The 20,259-nt window shown below is 39.4% G+C and overlaps 1 protein-coding gene across 1 annotated transcript; it reads right to left on the bottom strand.

Moving 5' to 3' along the window:
* Positions 1-2,288: 2,288 nt before the first annotated feature.
* On the bottom strand, positions 2,289-5,285 carry LOC122656796 (UDP-rhamnose/UDP-galactose transporter 6). The gene is made up of 5 exons (XM_043851449.1): positions 5,045-5,285; positions 4,220-4,404; positions 3,924-4,124; positions 3,656-3,817; positions 2,289-2,804 (listed from the first exon to the last, which is right to left on the bottom strand). Exons 1-5 carry the CDS (start codon positions 5,172-5,174, stop codon positions 2,475-2,477), a joined length of 1,008 nt encoding a protein of 335 aa, XP_043707384.1. The 5' UTR covers positions 5,175-5,285; the 3' UTR covers positions 2,289-2,474.
* Between the last annotated feature and the right edge of the window lie 14,974 nt (positions 5,286-20,259).

The following is a 20,259-nucleotide window of genomic DNA, read 5'->3' as shown; positions in this document are numbered from 1 at the left end:
GGAGGTACATTCTATTGATTTTCTGCTATTCTACTGACTAAAAGAAAAGAAAATAGCCACCCCAAAAAAAAATGAATATCCATGAACATTCATGCATTCCGAAACAGAGATGCAAGAATCAGCCAAGATCAAAATCAAGACCAGCCGATCCCAATTCGTTCGATTCACCTAGATTTCAAGTTTTTCAATCATTTTTGTAGTTGCCTTTGGGGTCTTCCACTTAAAACTCTTTCTTTCCATCGAATCCCCTTCTACAAACCCATTCCGCCACTCCCTTTGGATACAGATGTGGATCCAAAAGAAACGATGAGAAAGCTTTTCAATGGAGATGAGGATTAATCATATTCGAGGGCAGATATTTAAAACTAGAAAACGAGCCATTGCTTTTGTTTATTGAGGGTAACTTGAAAAAATGATGGGGGCTCTTAACTCATATGAAGATTTGTTTTTTTGATGCTAGGTTGAGACCAAATTAATGCAAGAGTGAGAGAAATTGTAGGAAGAACCTCAACTAAAAACAAATTGAAAATTTTTCTGATTTCAGTCATTAAAGGATGCAAAATTCCTCTGAACTGAATAAATTTACATTCCCCCCTTTTCTATTTTTTTGGTTTCCGGTTTTGTATGAAAGCAAAAGAAGGTGAGCTTGTAACACAATGAAGGTCATGGGATTGAAAGTACCTTTGGACTGTGAGAACAATGAGATACTGTGACTGTTTGCAAAAAGATATCGATCCTTCAACAACTTGTGGGTTTCAATCAAGCCGATTGATGACACCTCTCTTCTTCTCAGGAGTTCAAAGACCAAACGAATTAGTCCCATGATACTCCTCTTCAATCTTGACTCCAATGAATGCTTCCTCGATTGAGATCGACATTGCATTTGCCTCTCAAATGGACAATCGGAATAGCCTCTAAAAAGAAGCAAGTTGAATTCTACAAAGGAGAATGGGATGAAGAAATTTAAGGCCAGAAGAGGACATTTGGAGTTAGAAGAAAAAGGGGTTTTTTTTTTTTTTTTTTTTTTCTTTTGAATTTGTATCTGAGATTTATTTTATTTTTATTTTTTAATTTTGGATTGTAAGTGAAAATTTTTAATTATTTCCTGAAACTGAAAGAAACTTATCGAATGGTCCAAAACTACAATGCCAAGACGTCTTAAAATTCAAAAAACAGAAATCCTAAGGCAAAGGATGTGTAGAAAACCGGACCATTCTACCAAAAATTGGGAGGGATCGAGGAGCGAAGCTAATTATTATGTCTTCGAAGGTGAATAAGGGAATGGCATACTTTTTTCTTTAATTGAGGGGGTCTATTCTCAACACTGAAAGAGCCACCACCGATTATGAACCAGGATCGAGCGGAACTTATGCTTCAAATAAAAAATTGTTTTTAAGGTGATGGATGTGAATATCAATCATATTATCTAATGGATAATTCCAGTTGTAGCTAATATGTCACCTTCAAGCTAAAAGTTCCAAGTGTTCTAACTTCTCATGAAGAAAACTGTCAGCAGATTCATTCACTGAATCCAGTACCATACTATCATCGGAGTCCAAGTTACTCCTGTTATTGGGTTAAATTTGTGATCTGTAACAAATTTTTGGAATGTCTGGTTTGAATATAGACCGTAAAATTCGTTCTAAAAATTGTTCACTCAGAATTAAAATTTTCTACTAGTTGGTTTCTATAAATTATTAAATATAGGATAACTCTTAGGCCACAAAAATTAACAAAACATATTGATCTTAAAAATTTCTAATTCCTGCCGCCTTCTATTTTTTTAACTGATACAGCCTAAAATAAGAATATCAATTGAGAATATTCCCAATAAGCGATGAATCGTACTACCCACACCACCTCCAACCAACAAGTGTGACCTGAAAGGTAAGAGAATACAAATTTGCGCAGAACCAGTAATGGCAATGTACTATTTGCTTCAGGCATACATTCCCAACAGAAACAAGACAGGCTATTACAAGGTATGGCATTAACAAGTGGGTGTATGATTGGGACTGCCATAGAAAGCTGGATAGAATTCTACAATTAATACTTTAGGTATGGTATTACAAGTACATAGGCACACTAATGAGTATCCTTCATTGCACTTGAGGTCCATCAGCTACACCCCTAAGAAGCCTAAGCAACAGCAGCAAAAGCTTGGAAGACTTATTCCTTCCCATCATTTACAAGTCATTCATAAGTCTAAAGAGGTCACAACATTCCCTAGGGGATTCCATATCAAGATGGAGAGTTCGAAGCAGAACAGGAAATACTTTTGCAAATGAGGAAGAAAATAAATTACTATAAATAATGATTTAACAAAGAGGAATGACTTAAGGAATCTGCATCCTATCCATGAGAAGAAAATGGGGACTCAAAATTTAAAAGAAAAAAAAATTTGATGAAAGCAAGGCTCTAAGCTTCAAAAGTAAATTAGGTTACAGAAATCAAACAATCATCTTCTGTTAAGTCTAGACTTTCCCATCAAGTTCACTGGCTTCAGATATCCCACCATGTTTTTGCGGTCTACTGATAGGTATTGATAGAGTCCGACGCTCTTTACCTCCTGGTTTAGACGATGCATTGCCATACCAGATCATCCCCACAACTGCTATGACCATGCCAAGAATGACTTGTACATTCAGACCTTCTTTCCCAAAGAAGATGAATCCCAAAATCAAGACAAGTATAGTCTTCATGTGACCAAGTACTTGGAAGGTCACAGCTGTGAATCTGCCGATGCAGATGAATTGGCTAAGGTTGGTCCCTACTGCAATTGTGCATGACAACATGATGAACAACTGCATAGACCAGAAAAATCTTTGATGTCAAGTACAAGAAGCAACTGATCAATGCTCATACACAAGCATGTCTAGGTATTATTCAGCAGTAGCAACAGAAAATTAGATAAGCATACACAAATAAAGCAAACTTCATGCCACTGTTTCTTCTTTTTTTTTTTTCTTTTTTTTTCTTTTTTTTTTTTCCCTATGAAAATACTGCATGCTACGTTGTGCCTTACATAAGCATCCATCTATGCATAATGAATGAAAGTGTTCAACACCACATAGAAACACAACCAACAAGTCATATATATTCATTTCATGGACTACTAATAGTACAATTTACAGGACAAAACCAATAGCAACTCTGAGATGTTCGCAATCAGAGCAACTTGGTACTAGAGGCCTCCAACGGTTGAATTCTCAAACTGGGTAAAGTCAAACCATAATAGATCCTACGTTCAAATGGACACCTAATATACAAAATGTTACCCAGATCTGGTAACTCAGAAGCAAAAGATAATACGTTTACAAACTGCACATATTGAGTTAGAAGCTTCTGATAATTTGTGAATGTGTATAAAAATGTAAATGCATTTTATTTTTATTTTTTTTGGGGGGGGCGGGGCTAGAAAATGCATTCAAGGATAACAAACATAAGTTGCATCATAACAAACTGGATCCACATTAAAATACTTCTCCAGATAATGTATAAAAATTAAATAGTTCGATAAAGAAAAAAAACACTTCACACAAACACATGCAGAGAGAAACGAGACAAAGAGAGTAATACATGGTCAGTAAAAATTTTTAAACAATACAACTACAAAACGCCGAGTTGTTATTTTCTTAATACATGTAGTACTTACCACAGACACTATATTATAGTCATAGGTGTCAACTCTTTTGTTTGTCAACCAGTAATCCAGAAATGGCCCCAACAATAGCAGGGAAGCAGCCTGAGCTGGTGCAGTATGGCCTAGTAGGCTGAAAGATCCAAGTGAATACTTCCTTTGAAGGTAATGTACATACTACACAGACAAAATAACCATAGTCACAAGACAGAGAATAGAAGATATAGTTTGAGTGTTTGACTGACAAGAGATTTACGTAATCTTATTTTCAGAAATAACTTACATACTGTTGCAGAGAAGTGCTCCATACTGCCACAAAGGCGGCAATGAAGCCTCTAGTATTAACACTCACATCAGTGATAGTGCATACTCCAACACCCATCAAAACCACTGATATGCTAAGTTTTGTATCTCTAGAGTATCGAATCTTGTCCAGGACAACTTCAAGAAGGCAGGATACAGGGATCATACTCAATTTTGCAATCTAACAATTTTTTAATACACAAGGTATATTAGGTTGCAATTTTTAACATTTCCGATCAATGAACATAATAAAAATAGTGATCCACCGGAACTGACCTGATAAAATCCCACAGAGTTCCACATTAGACTCACGTTCATTCCAACAATGGAGAAGTTAGCGAAGAGGACAAATTTTAAAAGATCGGATAGTGGTAGATGGGAGGGCTGGATATACCCTAGCCAGCGGAGAACAAGGGTCATCAAGGTGGTTGTGGCAAAGTGCAAACCAGTTAATGTAGTGGCTGCAGGAGAAACATAAGACCAAACTCAGGATTAGTGAAGGCATACCACTAACAGCTTGAGACAGTTGACTACAAAATATGATGAATCCTTGACCAACTAAACCAGCAAAAAGAAAGTTAAATAACAAGAAGTCCAATGACAAGATTTTGATAAATTACAACTCAAAAAATAAAAATAAAAATAAAGAAATGGAAACTCATAAAACAAGATCCTCATAGACAGAAGCAAACAAGAGAGAAATTTGAAATATGAAATATGAAAGGAGGAAATGGAACTTGAGAAACAAAATTAAGATAAAGCATTTCAAAAGTTAATATGGATCTGTTAGGGCATGGAAACACTATTAAGTTATACAATCAAATGGTTTATCCCCAAGTTCCATAATTTTATATGCCAGTAAGAAACATGAGAACTTAATTGGCATCAACATGAAATGAGTGCAATCACCACCCTTGATGATAAATCTACTTCCTCCAAAATCCAAATATGTGAGATGAAAAATAGTTTTACGAATCAAAACCTAAGAATTTAACTTCCTAAAGCAACTAAGAACCTTTTTCTTTTCTTTTTTTAACGATGAAACAGAGGCAGCAATAGAAATTAATCAAAAGACACAAACACAGAGTTGAAGAAGTATACCAAAGCTGAAACCGTAAGTGGCCATCAAGGCTTTATTGACAAGGATGATCCCAACGGAAGTCACGACATTGAACATCCATGAGGCTGCATCAACAGCAGCCTTCTTGTCGGATTTGCTAGCTGGAGCCATTTTCCTCTAAGCTTCTTCAGTTGAATTTATCGTTCCTTCTCCATCAGATAACAAGGGAAACAGAATGCTTTGATTCTTAGAAACCAAAGACCTTCCCAATTTTCCTTTACTTCCTTTTCTTCAGTAATCCAGCCAATGCATCTGGAATAAACACACCGGAAATTAAAATAAAAGGAAAGACAGGATTACGACATCTTCAGAAACTTCAATGAATCATTCACAGATCCCTACCAAATCTATGCGAATTAAGACTATACCATAAATTAAAATATAATCAACTAGATCAAATCGAACCTGAAAACAAATCAAATCCAGAGTAGAAAGGATTAAAGCTAGGCCTTGGAACCGATCTGAGATCCAGAGAGAGAAGATAATTAGGGTTTCTGAAATCCAAAAACTGAGGAAGTAAAAGCTAAGATCAAGCAGGCTTGCGTCGGACTATTGCCGTTAGTGAAGGGACGTCGTCCTCCTCCCTTCCCCTGATGAACCTCTCCCCGGGCGCTTTTATAAATTAAATAATTATAAAATAAAATGAAAGGATAAAATTAAAATTAAATAATTAATAAATAAATAACAAAGGAGAAACCTTTCCTTCCTTCTCTCTGGAGGAACTGTGGCAAGCACTCCTCCACTAAAACAAGACCCAAAACTGAAATGAGCCCTCAAATGGAAAGAGAGTAATAAGAACTAAGAAGTCCAAGCAGGCAGGCACGGCCAGAAAAAGCCACAAGAAGAACTACCTTTGCTCAAAGGCCTGGCTTAGTTTGGCAGGGCTGATTGGATATTTGCATTTAGTGGGTCCCAGTCCGAAGTGTTCCAAAGCCCAAACTGAGATGCCATTGAGATTTGAGAGTTAAAGTTGGGCTATTGGTTCTTCACTTCTTCCCCAATCCCACTTCTAAGAGCTGAGACTTTGGATTTTAGAAAAGTGGAAAAGACGAGTTCCGAAGTCCGAAAGTCCAGGGTTCCTTCCCGGAGTGGGAGAATTCTCTGTACCAGGGGAGGCGCTTTACGTAAATAATCAGGTGTCAGAGTGGCTGGAACGTGTTCTTAACTTCTTAAGTAGACAAAACGTGCATCTGATACGATACTACTCAAATAAACAAAACTATATATATATATATATATATATAAATTGAGTGGGCCCGATCCCAATCTCTCATTCTCTCGTGCCATCTGGTCCAAAGCCACATGCTAGACCGGCAAATCCTGATATCCTCCATTCTTTTTTGGGGGCCTTGCCCCTTGGAAGGCTCCGTTACCAGACACCTAGAATTATCATATTCTTACTCAAAAAATAATAATTATCATATAAGTTTTTTTTTTTCTTTTTTTGGGTGGGTGGGGGGGGGGTGGGGGAGTGGGTGTGGAGTTGGGTCCTCTATAGCGCGACAGGGCTTGTAGTGCACATACGACGGTTCGGGCACACAACCCAACACACGGGTGGGGTGTTGGGTTGCAGGCAGTTGGATGTGCGCTACACACCCTTTGCGTTGCAAAGGAGCCTCACGTGGGGTTTGGGAACACAGATCAAGGAATTGATATCGGATCGTTGGAATTGTCTGATCCATATTAGTATTGATAGTTGATGATACCGATTCTAAAACAATTTCATATCGATAGATCAATATAAACCAAAGGTAAAAAGATAAAATCCCATATCCAATGCCAATTCCTAAAACTATGGATGGGAAGGGAGGGAAGGTTATATAACAAGGTTTGGGTACTGTATTTGGCCTACCGTATCGAACTATATGGTTAATACGATACTGATATCTAGAACCATTGGGGTGGGAGAGTCTTAGATGTTCAGGCAGTCAAGCCAATGTGATCCAAATGGTCTGATTAGCTGGTCTGATGATTATGTCTTTGAGTTTACATCCCCTGGTTTGAAATAGTACATTTTAAGGTAAATCTAGCATGCCATTTTCATGAGCGAGGCAAAAATAATCAAAGAGCATTTTAATTTTTAATAAAGCCGAACTTACCTATGGTGAAGAGAGAATCTCTTCAACCATGGTGATTTTAACATTTTTATTGGATTCTTGGAGTTGTGAATGTCATCAGTAACTCCAAGACATCTTTGGATTAAGAGGTTCTATCTTCACCGAAGGTAAAGGAAAACTCCATCCTTCAATCAAGGACATTCAAAATATTGAGTTCAACAAAACACCTCTACGATGCTTTTTCCTTTCTTTTGAATGGTCCAAACGTCCTCCAAAACATAGGGTATATAATATGATTTCTCTCTCTTTCTCCCCTTACCAATCCTTGGTTATTTTGAAGATGATTGAAGATAAACCTTCATATTTGAAGATGATCGAAGGTGCGTGGTTCCAATCCTTGTATAAGTCGCATCCAAGGTCCTCTAGAGCCACTCACATGGAATCAATTGTGGAATGGTAGTTGTAAAAGGACAGGATCCGGTCTCCGAAGATACCATTGTTAATGTCTTTAGAATAGATTTAAGTTGCTTTTATCATGTCAAACATTCAAGTATAAATATCATTTATATTAAAGTACTAGCATAACAAAAACATGTAACGATTAAAGACACCAAAATTGTTGTTGAAATGATTAATTAACAGTTCGTTTTGGGCATTCTTTTCAATTGATTAGATCTTGAGTACAGATACTTAAGGGTAAAAGTTGTGCAAAATGCCAGTTCAAAAATGAAATTGTACACCCCCTCACATATCATTGTTCACGTGAGGGGGTGATATGTCATAAATACCGCTCCCTCTATTGTCAGTTTTCAAAACGACTCGTTCTCTCATTCACGTGAAACTGCATTTGGGGACTGTAGGGAACCCTCTCTCCTTTACTTTAAATTTACAATTGATAATTGAGACTTTATATTGTCTTTTGCAAATCTCAAATTGGTTTGCTCCTTTAATTATCTATTTAAAGGGTGCGTCTGTTTGCAACCGGACTATATATGCCCTCAATGTAATTGGTTTCATTTTTTTACACAAGGTTAAATGATGTGATTTAACATATAAAACTATCAAATGACTTAACACTCTACCAAAGATCCAACGTTTCTTGTGGAGATCGTGTGTCGTAGGAGTGGCAACAATTGATGCTCTCCGTCATCGTCATATTACTGTAGACAATGGTTGCATACGTTGTGGGAAGAGCGAAACAATTTCACATATATTGTTAGGGTGTGATTTTGCTCGGGTTACATGGTTTAAAAGTGCTTTGGGGATTTCCCTTCCACCAGGAGATGAACCAACACTATGGCAATGGATCAAAGGAATGATTTTGTTTCTCAAGAAAAGAGAGTTCGTCGGGATTATTCTTGTCATGCATCTTTCATATGTTGGATGCTATGGAAAGCCCGAAATGATCAAGTTTTTGGTCGTCGGACTTGGTCGCCTGAAGCGATAATAAAAGCTTCTTACTTGGCTTTCCAAGAATTCCAGAATTCCTTTCCTTCCCCAGGATCACAGCAACAACCTCAATCATTACAACCTTTGAGTGTTTCGGGATGGTCTGCCCCTGCACCAGGTATGGTTAAAATAAATTGTGATGCAAGTCTGATCCCAAACACATCAATTGGAGGTTTTGTCGGGATTTTAGAGGATATCTTCTCCATGTTGTTTCAATTCCAGCAACGTTTTTTTGTTGTGGCAACTGGTGAAGTCATGGTCATCCGCTCCTCATTGCTACATGTATTCTCAGAAGGGTTTGAGAAGATGGTTGTTGAGTTGGATAGCAAAGACGTGATCTCCTACTTGCAGAAGGGAATTACTTCTTCTCAACTGAGTCTGAGAGCTATATTAGAGGATATCATATTTCTATTAAGTTACTTTGTTAGTTGTATTTTCACCTTTGTTTCAGAGAATAATAGCATGGCTGACTCCCTGACAAGGAGGACCCTATCGGTAATGTGTACGATGGTGTGGCCTATTTCCGATCCATGTTTGTGTGATTTGTGTAATGCCCACCCATGAGTTTCTCATGTTATCCTTAATAATATTTTCTTACAAAAAAAATGACTTAAAACGATTAAGATCCCCTGAAAAAATGACTTAAAACGGTTAAGATCCCCTGAGCTAAAGGGTAGAAAGAAAATTACACACCCTAACTAACCTTCGCAGTGAGCATGGCCTTTTCGATCAAAACAATTACGGATCCTGATCCTCTACTGCAGAGCTGCCCGGCAAGATCGTGCTACCAAGACACAGCAAAGCAAGAAATGACCGTCTTACCCCCACTCAGGCAAGGCGTTCGGGCAGAGGTAAGACGATCATTCCTCGCCTTGTTGTGTCTTAGCAGCATGGTCCTTCCGGGTAGCTCATCGGTAGAAGATCCAAATTGAACAATTGCCATGTGCGAGCATCATTATTTGCGTTGTAAAGAATCCAGACCGGCCTGAGGTTAGGGGTGATGACATGGCACATCTGGTCCCACACTCCCACCATCTCTTATGTTTATTTTGCTATCGCTTTCCTTACACTTAAAGCTAGGTTCCCATTATTCTTTTGCAGGAAACAAATCTACAAAAACTAAAAATAAAAAATTTTGTGACTTCACTCAAGGTTGGGGATGAAATTACCTTATGCTTTGAGGACAACCCTCTTGGCCTGCAATCTCGATCTAAGTGGGTTTCATGTCCATTTTGAAAGCCTCCTCCAATGAATTCTCTCCAAAAAGGGGATTCTGCTCTCGTCCATTCCACCACTCCTTTTTGTTAGGTACTTGGTAGAAAAATAACCATTAAGGAGAAGATGCCTAAGTACCTATTAACACCCACATTCCTTATATCCAATGTGGAATTATTTTTCTGTCTTCTGCGTGAAAACCAACACTTTCTTTTTTTTCTTCATCATCCTCTTCTCCTCCTGCAACTACAACAGAAACTTTCAAGTGCTTATGTTATACCCGTACCCCGGATCATAATTAATTATTATTTCTTCCCCGTGACGTGTGGTTATCACTGCCATGTGCTGGTGAGCTGTTCTCACTGATGGTCAAACCCAGTTACACATTATTGGCCATGATACGGGCTTACCATTGACACACCATGGCAATGGAGAAGTAAGTTCTAGCCCTTGGCTTATGTATTTATCCTTTTCCTCGATGCCCTCGAAGTGCGAGTCAAGATTTGGACCGTCCGGGCTATTTTAGTTGAGTTGGGAATATTCTATTTGTGGGTCCCACTTGCCCTGGGGAAACGCGTGAAGAGCAATTATACCCATATCATGTGGGCTCATCTTTTAATTAGGTTCTTTCCTAATTATAACTAGTGGGCAGGCCCATTAGCTTAAGAGGCCCATTGGGCTTAAGTGGCAATTTAACCTGAGGGTCCATCTAACTCTATTTGACCCAAAGATGGGTTAACCCATTCCTTTACCCTAAATAAGACCATGGGTCAACCCATTAAGCCCTCTTGACCCATTTAACTTAAACTATCCATTTGGCCTAATGACCCATTTATCTTGGATCCACCCATTTAGCTATTTGACCCATTTAACTTAAAGTACCCATTTAGCTATTTGACCCATTTAACTTAAGAGACACAAGCCCATTTTCTATAAATAAGACAAAGGGGGGGGAGAAGCATTCATTTTCATTTCTTCTCCCATCTAACCTAAATCGTGGAGGAGAGAAAGAGGAGAGAAAGGAGAAAGAAGAAAGAAGAAGGAAGGAAAGAAGAAAGAAGGAAGGAAAAAAAGGAGAAGGAGGAATGGAAAAGCTTGGTTGAAGGCTTGGAACCTCACCTTGTGGAGCCCTCTACGTGGAGCATTTCTACATTGGGAAAGGTAAGCCATTGAAACCCACATCTCTTCATCTATTTTGAGTTTTGAGGTTTGGGAAATGGGAGAGATTCGACCTAGGGTTCTCTTGGAACCCAAGGAATCGATGGAACCTCTAAACCTAGACTATGGTGGAGTTATTTCACTCCATTACAAGCCCTAAGCCTAAGTAATCTCTTTCCATTTAGGAAATTTAAGGTTTCTACCCTATTATGTCCTAATTTAGGTTCTCTTTGTTTTCCCTCTTAAATCCATGGGATTACATGGACCTAATGAGGTCTTAGAACCCTAATGGACCTTGGAGGAAGCTTTCTTGAAGCCTCCCTACCTTTAAACCCCTTGAAAAATGAATCCCTAGCAAGAAACCACCCTGAAATTACCTTCCCGAGAATGCCCCTGTGAAGCTCGGATTTACACTCGGTTTCAGTTTTCTGAAACCACATCTGCATCCGACCTTGACTAAAATTGTCCGAGCCCTCGTGAAGCTCGGATTTACACTCGGTTTCGGTTTTAAAACCACATCCGCATCCGACCTTGACTAAAATTGTCCTGAGCCCCTGTGAAGCTCGGATTTACACTCGGTTTCAGTTTTCTGAAACCACATCTGCATCCGACCTTGACTAAAATTGTCCTGAACCCCTGGTTTCCTAGGATTTACATGTGGTTGCAGAATTTGGGCATGAAACCACTCCTGCAACCACTTTGTTTCTGAAACCTTATACTTAAGTGATTATGGGAGACCTTTTGGGGATCCTTTCCCTTCGCTCGTTTAACCTTATTTCACTCTTTGTTTAGGTTAATATATTCATCTTGTGGCTTATTGCTTGATCGAGGCCACAACTCATAACATTGGGGCATAACACATATTGTGAGTGGGTTTGGTTGTTTGGGCTTGATATTATTATTGCATTGTATATATGTCATCATTATAAATTATTAAGCATGCTTACGCATATTGCATACTTTTATATATGAATGTTATGATGTTAATTGGAGATGCTTTACTTTGATGGGTCTCGGTGCCGGTGGGTGCCGGTGCCGGAACCCCGAACACTATATACATTTATGAAGAAATTATGTTGAATGTCATGTTGAACTGTATGCGCCGTGCCGTCTTGGCGGCACTAAACCGGATGAAAAGTTGATGCGCCCGGATTACCTCTCGGGACGATAGGACTTGCATGTAGCGTGGCTAGGATTTTACACCCTTATGCTACGACCCTTACCAACGGGGTTTAGGTGTTGGTAATCAGTACACCGGATTCTGTGGAGGTGGGAGAGGCCAGTCATGGTAGTATTGGTTATCAGGGGTCTGCCACTGAGTGGTCTTGGAGGCTTCGATCGGCGTAGGTCCCACGTGACAATTGAGGTTTCATTGTGGCGATAAGTTAAGTGACCCACAGTGTCTCCCGAGTTGTCACGATGGCATATACCTCGACTTAGTTGTGATGTTAGGTGGAAAATTTACTTAACATATGCATGCATCATTGGACTATGTGAATTGTGTGTTTGTGCATCCCCATCCCCTCACGCTCGGTGGAGAGCTAACCCCTCGTGTACACAATTTTTAGATTATGATGCGGTACGGAGGAGCCAAAGCGTGTTAGAGGAACATGGCAACGGTGTCCTTGTGACGATTGCGCCTACGGGCCGTGAGAATTCTTGGGACTTGTTCCCCTTTTATTTATTTTAGGGCGTAGGCCCATGTAAAAACATTTACTGTTATACCCTTCTTAATCATTATTAGATGGTAATGAAAAATGGATTAACTACAGTATTTATCATCTAGGCTTTGATCATCTTGTAACTATTGATTTTATACGCTTCCGCAAAACTACTGATCATTTGGAATGTAATATTTCATTATATTGTTTTAATATTAGTTATGACTGTGCGTTGGGACACTGTGTCAGTGATCCTGGCAGCTTAGTAGGATGACAAGCGTTGTCCTAGTCACCCCTTATAATGTATTTTATCCCTTGTTGGGATGGGGGCGTGACAGAGTGGTATCAGAGCAATGATGCTCTGCACCGACCACAGTCTCGCGGACTCTTGATTTACTCTCCACAATTAGATTCTAAACTAAAAATCTTCAAGAACATAAATGATTGTGTGCAGACATAGGAGAAGACTGGTTGTGGTGAAACAAAAACTTAGAAGATAATAGGCAACATGGCACTTAGGACTTGAACCATAGGCTGTTAAGCTACAACTTTGAAATTGCTTGGTTGAGCCTTAAGTAGGTCATAAATGAGTAACTATATGTTAAAATTCATAAACAATAATGAACCAATTATAACCAAGCATAATTATCAATAATGATTTAAACAAGAAAGAATTAAGCAAATACATAGAGATACATATAAGATTAATTACAAATATTCAATCGTTCCAAATCTTCTTGGGAGGCGATCATATCCTTCCCATTTTAACATTCATGATTTCATTTATTCCAACAAAGACATATGATTCTATCCTGCTCAATCAAAAGATACTAATCTAACACCATGATCGTTCCAGATTCTCTGCTTCGGCATAACTGTGTCTTTCCCAACTCAAAATGCAAGATCTCATCTGTTCCAACTCAAAACATTTGATTCTGTTCATCTCAGATTAAATATACAAGTCTACCATTTCAAAAAGTTCTCAGTTGTGCACCCTAAGACAAAAACTAGAAGAACTGATCCGAGATAACTTCAATTTGTTGAGAGAAAGCTGGGCTAGTCATTTGCACCACCGCAACCACCGTGACCAAGAAAGGTGTCGATGTCACCTACCCCTCTCTTGATACCCTCTAGGCGCCAAGTCTGATTGGAGAGTTGCTTCGTGACTTCATCGAAGCCATCCACCACTCGCAGTTCAGATGCTGATGGTCGTCGAATGTCAATACCTCCCACTTGATGAAGGTATAAGGATTCCTTCTAAGTGAACAATAGGTCCTTGCTCCTCCAATGGACACGTTGATAACACCGGCCAACTGTGCTGCAATGAAGGCTATAGGAACCCCCTTGACACATGAAACAACCCGATAATTCTGTATGCCTGGGTTGTCGGTGTCCAGATTTGTATAGAATGGCAAATGAGTTGTAGGTAGTATGGTTCAGGAAGGTTGAGAATGTTGGTCCACCCCAATGCCTCGAATCTCTGCCCCACCATGTAAGCTTTGAGATCATCCAACACTACATCCCGCCCTTCCACTATATTTTTTAAAGCGGAAGTAGTCTGGGTAAAGCTCTTGGTCCTCTATCTTTTGAAACCATAGTGGATCTAGGACAGTTGGTGCAACTTGTTCAACGCATGTACGCCGTGCTCATGGGGCCACTAATTGTTTTAACCTGCAGCCAAGAGTCAAATAGATAGCAAATTAGTACCTTGAATGCTAAGGCCTAAGTAGATGATCAATGTAAGGTTGTGAAGTTCAAAACCTAGCCCTTAATTTTCCTTTCAAAGCAAATTAAATTACGGCAGGATTCTTAGGCTAGAAAATTCTGATTTTATCCAATTGTGATCTAAGAAGTTGGGGAAAAAGAAAAGGCATGACCATTATGTGAATGACATGATAAATAATGAAGATTCATGGTCATAATATGCCTAGAAAATAATGCTTTATGCAAAGTAGTAAGTTCAAACAAGAAGTAGACTTGTTCGATCATGGAGCATGCCTTGGGCTTCAAAAAAAAAAAAAATTTGGGCCATTTTGTGATTGGAAGTTTGAATCTTGAGAAACAAGTAAAGTTGGCTTGTGACAACTCAAAGGATGTAAACTAAGCCCTATCTAGTAAGACCAATTCATACATGGCAAAAGAGAAGAGAAAAATTCGAGTAGGTTTTGGTTTTTCCAAAATCCAACCTAAATCCTTGAGTTAGATGCCAAGATTGTATGCAAGCCTTTGTATAGGTTGCTTATGGTGAGAAAATGGTTAAGATTAGGTTGTGAGTAGCCTACCGAGCAAAAAGGAAACAAATACCCCAAGTTTTATAAACCTGAAATCGAGTTTGGGGTTTCTCCTTGAGAGAAATCGATGGGAGAGAGAGAGATCTTACGTGAATGCGATTGGATGTTGTTGAGGAGTAATTGGGAGCACTAAAATCCACCGAGGGAAGAGAGAGCAAGAACGATCACGGCTTTTGGTTCTTCAAATGTATTAGGATTGTGCTTCGAAGGAGGAAAATAAACCTCTAAGTCACGGGTTTTAAAATTTTAATTTTTGGGCCATGCGGTTTCACCCGTGGATTCAATTTTGTGAAATCGACTGAGAATCCATGAATTTCTGAGAACAAAATTTGATTCTGTAAAAGCTCGGATTTACCTGTGGTTGCAACTTACTGAAACCACACCTAAAACCGCCCAAGCCAGAAAGGATTTTCTTGCCCTGTCTTGATGAACCAACCTATGTTAGGCTTTTATTACCTCTATTTGATGTTTCCCTCGCCCCTCTTGTGGCATATCTTACCCCGGTAACTTAAGCTTTATCTTGGCAAATAAAAGTATAGAAGTGAAATGTCTACAAGATGTGAAAATTATATTGTGACAAGAGCATATAAGGGAAAATGTGACACGATAACCATAGGAAGATGTTTGGAGTGAAGAGAAATGAATAAGATCAATGCACATGTAAAAATTCATATGAGATTCCTAATGCGTGGATGTGAATAATGAGATCAATGTGAACAACATATACTTTTGGCTACTTTACATCCCAACCAATATCAAACAAGCAAGTTATTGGATGAAAATACCCCAACAAGAGACAAGAATTATTTATTTGAGGAAAAGAGGAAAGATTCTAAGGATTTTATCAACAATCAAGTATACAAGAGAATATGCTTGAAGATAAGACAATGTGATAATTTTCTATGAGAATTTATGGCATGTAAAAGAATTAGATTTGAACTTGGAGAGTTTTCCCAAAATATTGTGAATTGAGGATTTTACCACAACCAAAACCTGGGCATAATCCAAGTAAAATTCAACTAGACATGACAGCATAGTGATAATCTCTAAAATGTTTGCAAAGACTTGAAAGTTTATAAAAGATGCAATAATCAAACAGGGATCCAACAACTTAGTGCCATCGATCAAATAGGACTTGATTTACACCCAAAAACCCTAGTTCCAATTGGTTTGGCATGGATTTGGTGTACATGGTCATGGTATTACAAGCAAAGTCAAGACATGATCACAACTTGAAATGATTCATCCCAAATCCAAGAAAAGAGAAAGTAGGAATGGGAAGAAAGCCATATCTTGAACAAGTGAGAGTTAAACCTTGAGGCTTAAGATTACAAGAAAACCACCCGAGGGAAGCTTGAACGGAAGTCCCTGTAGAGCTTTTTCTCCCTGCGGTTATGTTCCTTTCTTTGGAGCCAAAAGTGAGTTTTAAAACTCACGGTTTTGTTATGTTAATTTTTTTTGCAAATGAACGAACGAGCGAAGCCACTTATCGTGAATCCGCTCCGCATAAAACTTGAAATTATCATTATAAATCTGTGCGGATCAACGAACGGATCCACACTCATGCATCCGTCCGTAAATCCGTTTGACTTACACCCTCTCGGCCATTGAGACTTTTGAGATTGGACAAACGAACGGATTCGCATTCCACATCCGCCCGTTAGTCTGCTCTCCCTATTTTCGCAGAGGAGCCACGAACGGACCCAGAGTACTGACACCGCTCGTGAGTCCACCCGATTTCTTTTAGGATTTTTAGCTTGTTTTGGAGACCTTTGACTACACTTATATGTGATGATTATGTGCCTATACCCTAGATCGGACACCCCGTTGTGTGACCCATTTGTGGGAACCACCTAAGTCTAGTCAATACCTTGAATTGAAAGAGGTTAGGACTTGTACCCGACTGGGCCAGCTAATAAAAAGTAGCAGGCATTGGTAACCGCTGTGACTCCTCTCTTACATAAAAGGAGAAGAGTTACCTTTGAGGATAAAGACCTTCGATCCTATGAATTTAAAGACCCGAACCTTATGGATAGAGAAACCTAAACCTATACGGGTAGAGACCCTCAATGGGGTGCGTAGGAAAGGAAAGTAATAGACTGGTTTATTTGAGTAAGCCATGAAGGTCACGTGTATTTGGAAGTCATTCATAACACCTCAAGCTAGTGACGACTCTATTTGAACTTTACTTGGTCCATCCAAACCTTGTTTAGACTCATAGAGAAAGTCCTACACCGTGATTTGACTTTCCAAAAAAAAAAAAAAAAAAAAAAAAAAAAAAAAAAAGACTTAGTGAACCGTACCTGAGAACTTCTTGTTCTTGTGGATTGACCTAGATGACAGATATGTCCATAGGGATTTGAATGTAATTATTGAATCTATGCCTACATATTGGTGTGATAAATATATATAGATATCCCTTAGAACCTTGGACTTGTGTGACTAGAGTGATTCTCTGGTACTACAAGTATGACCTTACCTCGACCTTGCTGTGTAACTAGTTGGTGCCCTGACCTTGGTTGACCAAACCTTAGGGTAATGAAGAATGAATTTAATGACCGAATAGGTTAAATTATGGAGACTGCTTGAAGAGTTGACTTTGACAAAAGCTAGTAAAGGTTGTTGGTTCTCGAAAGAGGACTGATGTGGATTCTTCCCTGTGGGATAACTGTGTAGTAGGTTTAAAGGTTGTGAAAGCTAAAACTGAAGGATGTAACAAGACCTTCTCCAACGACAGATATGAATGGGGTAATGGATCACCAAATGCGTTCCCTCCGTACTGGGAGTGAACAATAGGAGATTCCATCAATATTCCAAATCATTCTAAAGTTGGGTTAGGTAATGAGACAACCAGATGTGAAAGCCTTCAGAATGTGAACCCTATGTTGGGACATGGACAGGTTAAATCCTGTAACCCAAGAATGACCAGAGTAGTGAAGGCTAGAATGGTATCACCTGATCTAGAAGATCTAGGCAACCTCTGTTCCTTGAGACTTAACTTAGTAGTAGGAACCCTGTGTTCCTAGGGTTATTGTGAACCACACCCCTGTGGTAATGTGACCCTGTAAGGAAAAGAGAATTGTGGAACCTGACTTGCTGTGCCATGTAGGCACTGCCTCATCTTGACCCGACCTTTGACTTAGTTCAAGATGTGGGTGAGTTGGGATGTTGTTATCCAACAACCCTTCTCACTTGAGACCCTAGCTGCCTCAAATTTCGGGGACGAAATTTCTTGTAAGGTGGGGAGGATGTTATACCCGTACCCCGGATCATAATTAATTATTATTTCTTCCCGTGACGTGTGGTTATCACTGCCACGTGCTGGTGAGCTGTTCTCACTGATGGTCAAACCCAGTTACACATTATTGGCCATGATACGGGCTTACCATTGACACACCATGGCAATGGAGAAGTAAGTTCTAGCCCTTGGCTTATGTATTTATCCTTTTCCTCGATGCCCTCGAAGTGCGAGTCAAGATTTGGACCGCCCGGGCTATTTTAGTTGAGTTGGGAATATTCTATTTGTGGGTCCCACTTGCCCTGGGGAAACGTGTGAAGAGCAATTATACCCATATCATGTGGGCTCATCTTTTAATTAGGTTCTTTCCTAATTATAACTAGTGGGCAGGCCCATTAGCTTAAGAGGCCCATTGGGCTTAAGTGGCAATTTAACCTGAGGGTCCATCTAACTCTATTTGACCCAAAGATGGGTTAACCCATTCCTTTACCCTAAATAAGACCATGGGTCAACCCATTAAGCCCTCTTAACCCATTTAACTTAAACTATCCATTTGGCCTAATGACCCATTTATCTTGGATCCACCCATTTAGCTATTTGACCCATTTAACTTAAAGTACCCATTTAGCTATTTGACCCATTTAACTTAAAGGACCCAAGCCCATTTTCTATAAATAAGACAAAGGGGGGGGAGAAGCATTCATTTTCATTTCTTCTCCCATCTAACCTAAATCGTGGAGGAGAGAAAGAGGAGAGAAAGGAGAAAGAAGAAAGAAGAAGGAAGGAAAGAAGAAAGAAGGAAGGAAAAAAAAGGAGAAGGAGGAATGGAAAAGCTTGGTTGAAGGCTTGGAACCTCACCTTGTGGAGCCCTCTACGTGGAGCTTTTCTACATTGGGGAAGGTAAGCCATTGAAACCCACATCTCTTCATCTATTTTGAGTTTTGAGGTTTGGGAAATGGGAGAGATTCGACCTAGGGTTCTCTTGGAACCCAAGGAATCGATGGAACCTCTAAACCTAGACTATGGTGGAGTTATTTCACTCCATTACAAGCCCTAAGCCTAAGTAATCTCTTTCCATTTAGGAAATTTAAGGTTTCTACCCTATTATGTCTTAATTTAGGTTCTCTTTGTTTTCCCTCTTAAATCCATGGGATTACATGGACCTAATGAGGTCTTAGAACCCTAATGGACCTTGGAGGAAGCTTTCTTGAAGCCTCCCTACCTTTAAACCCCTTGAAAAATGAATCCCTAGCAAGAAACCACCCTGAAATTACCTTCCCGAGAATGCCCCTGTGAAGCTCGGATTTACACTCGGTTTCAGTTTTCTGAAACCACATCTGCATCCGACCTTGACTAAAATTGTCCTGAGCCCCTGTGAAGCTCGGATTTACACTCGGTTTCAGTTTTCTGAAACCACATCTGCATCCGACCTTGACTAAAATTGTCCTGAGCCCCTGTGAAGCTCGGATTTACACTCGGTTTCAGTTTTCTGAAACCACATCTGCATCCGACCTTGACTAAAACTGTCCTGAACCCCTGGTTTCCTAGGATTTACATGTGGTTGCAGAATTTGGGCATGAAACCACTCCTGCAACCACTTTGTTTCTGAAACCTTATACTTAAGTGATTATGGGAGACCTTTTGGGGATCCTTTCCCTTCGCTCGTTTAACCTTATTTCACTCTTTGTTTAGGTTAATATATTCATCTTGTGGCTTATTGCTTGATCGAGGCCACAACTCATAACATTGGGGCATAACACATATTGTGAGTGGGTTTGGTTGTTTGGGCTTGATATTATTATTGCATTGTATATATGTCATCATTATAAATTATTAAGCATGCTTACGCATATTGCATACTTTTATATATGAATGTTATGATGTTAATTGGAGATGCTTTACTTTGATGGGTCTCGGTGCGGTGGTGGGTCTTAACCCACACTATATACATTTATGAAGAAATTATGTTGAATGTCATGTTGAATCGTATGCGCGCGTGCCGTGTTGGTAACCGGCACTAAACCGGATGAAAAGTTGATGCGCCGGATTACCTCTCGGGACGATAGGACTTGCATGTAGTCGTGGCTAGGATTTTACACCCTTATGCTACGACCCTTACCAACAGGG

Source organism: Telopea speciosissima, chromosome 3 (assembly GCF_018873765.1).
Source record: "Telopea speciosissima isolate NSW1024214 ecotype Mountain lineage chromosome 3, Tspe_v1, whole genome shotgun sequence".
Taxonomy (NCBI): Eukaryota; Viridiplantae; Streptophyta; class Magnoliopsida; order Proteales; family Proteaceae; genus Telopea; species Telopea speciosissima.
This window is presented reverse-complemented; position numbering and strand designations above follow the sequence as displayed.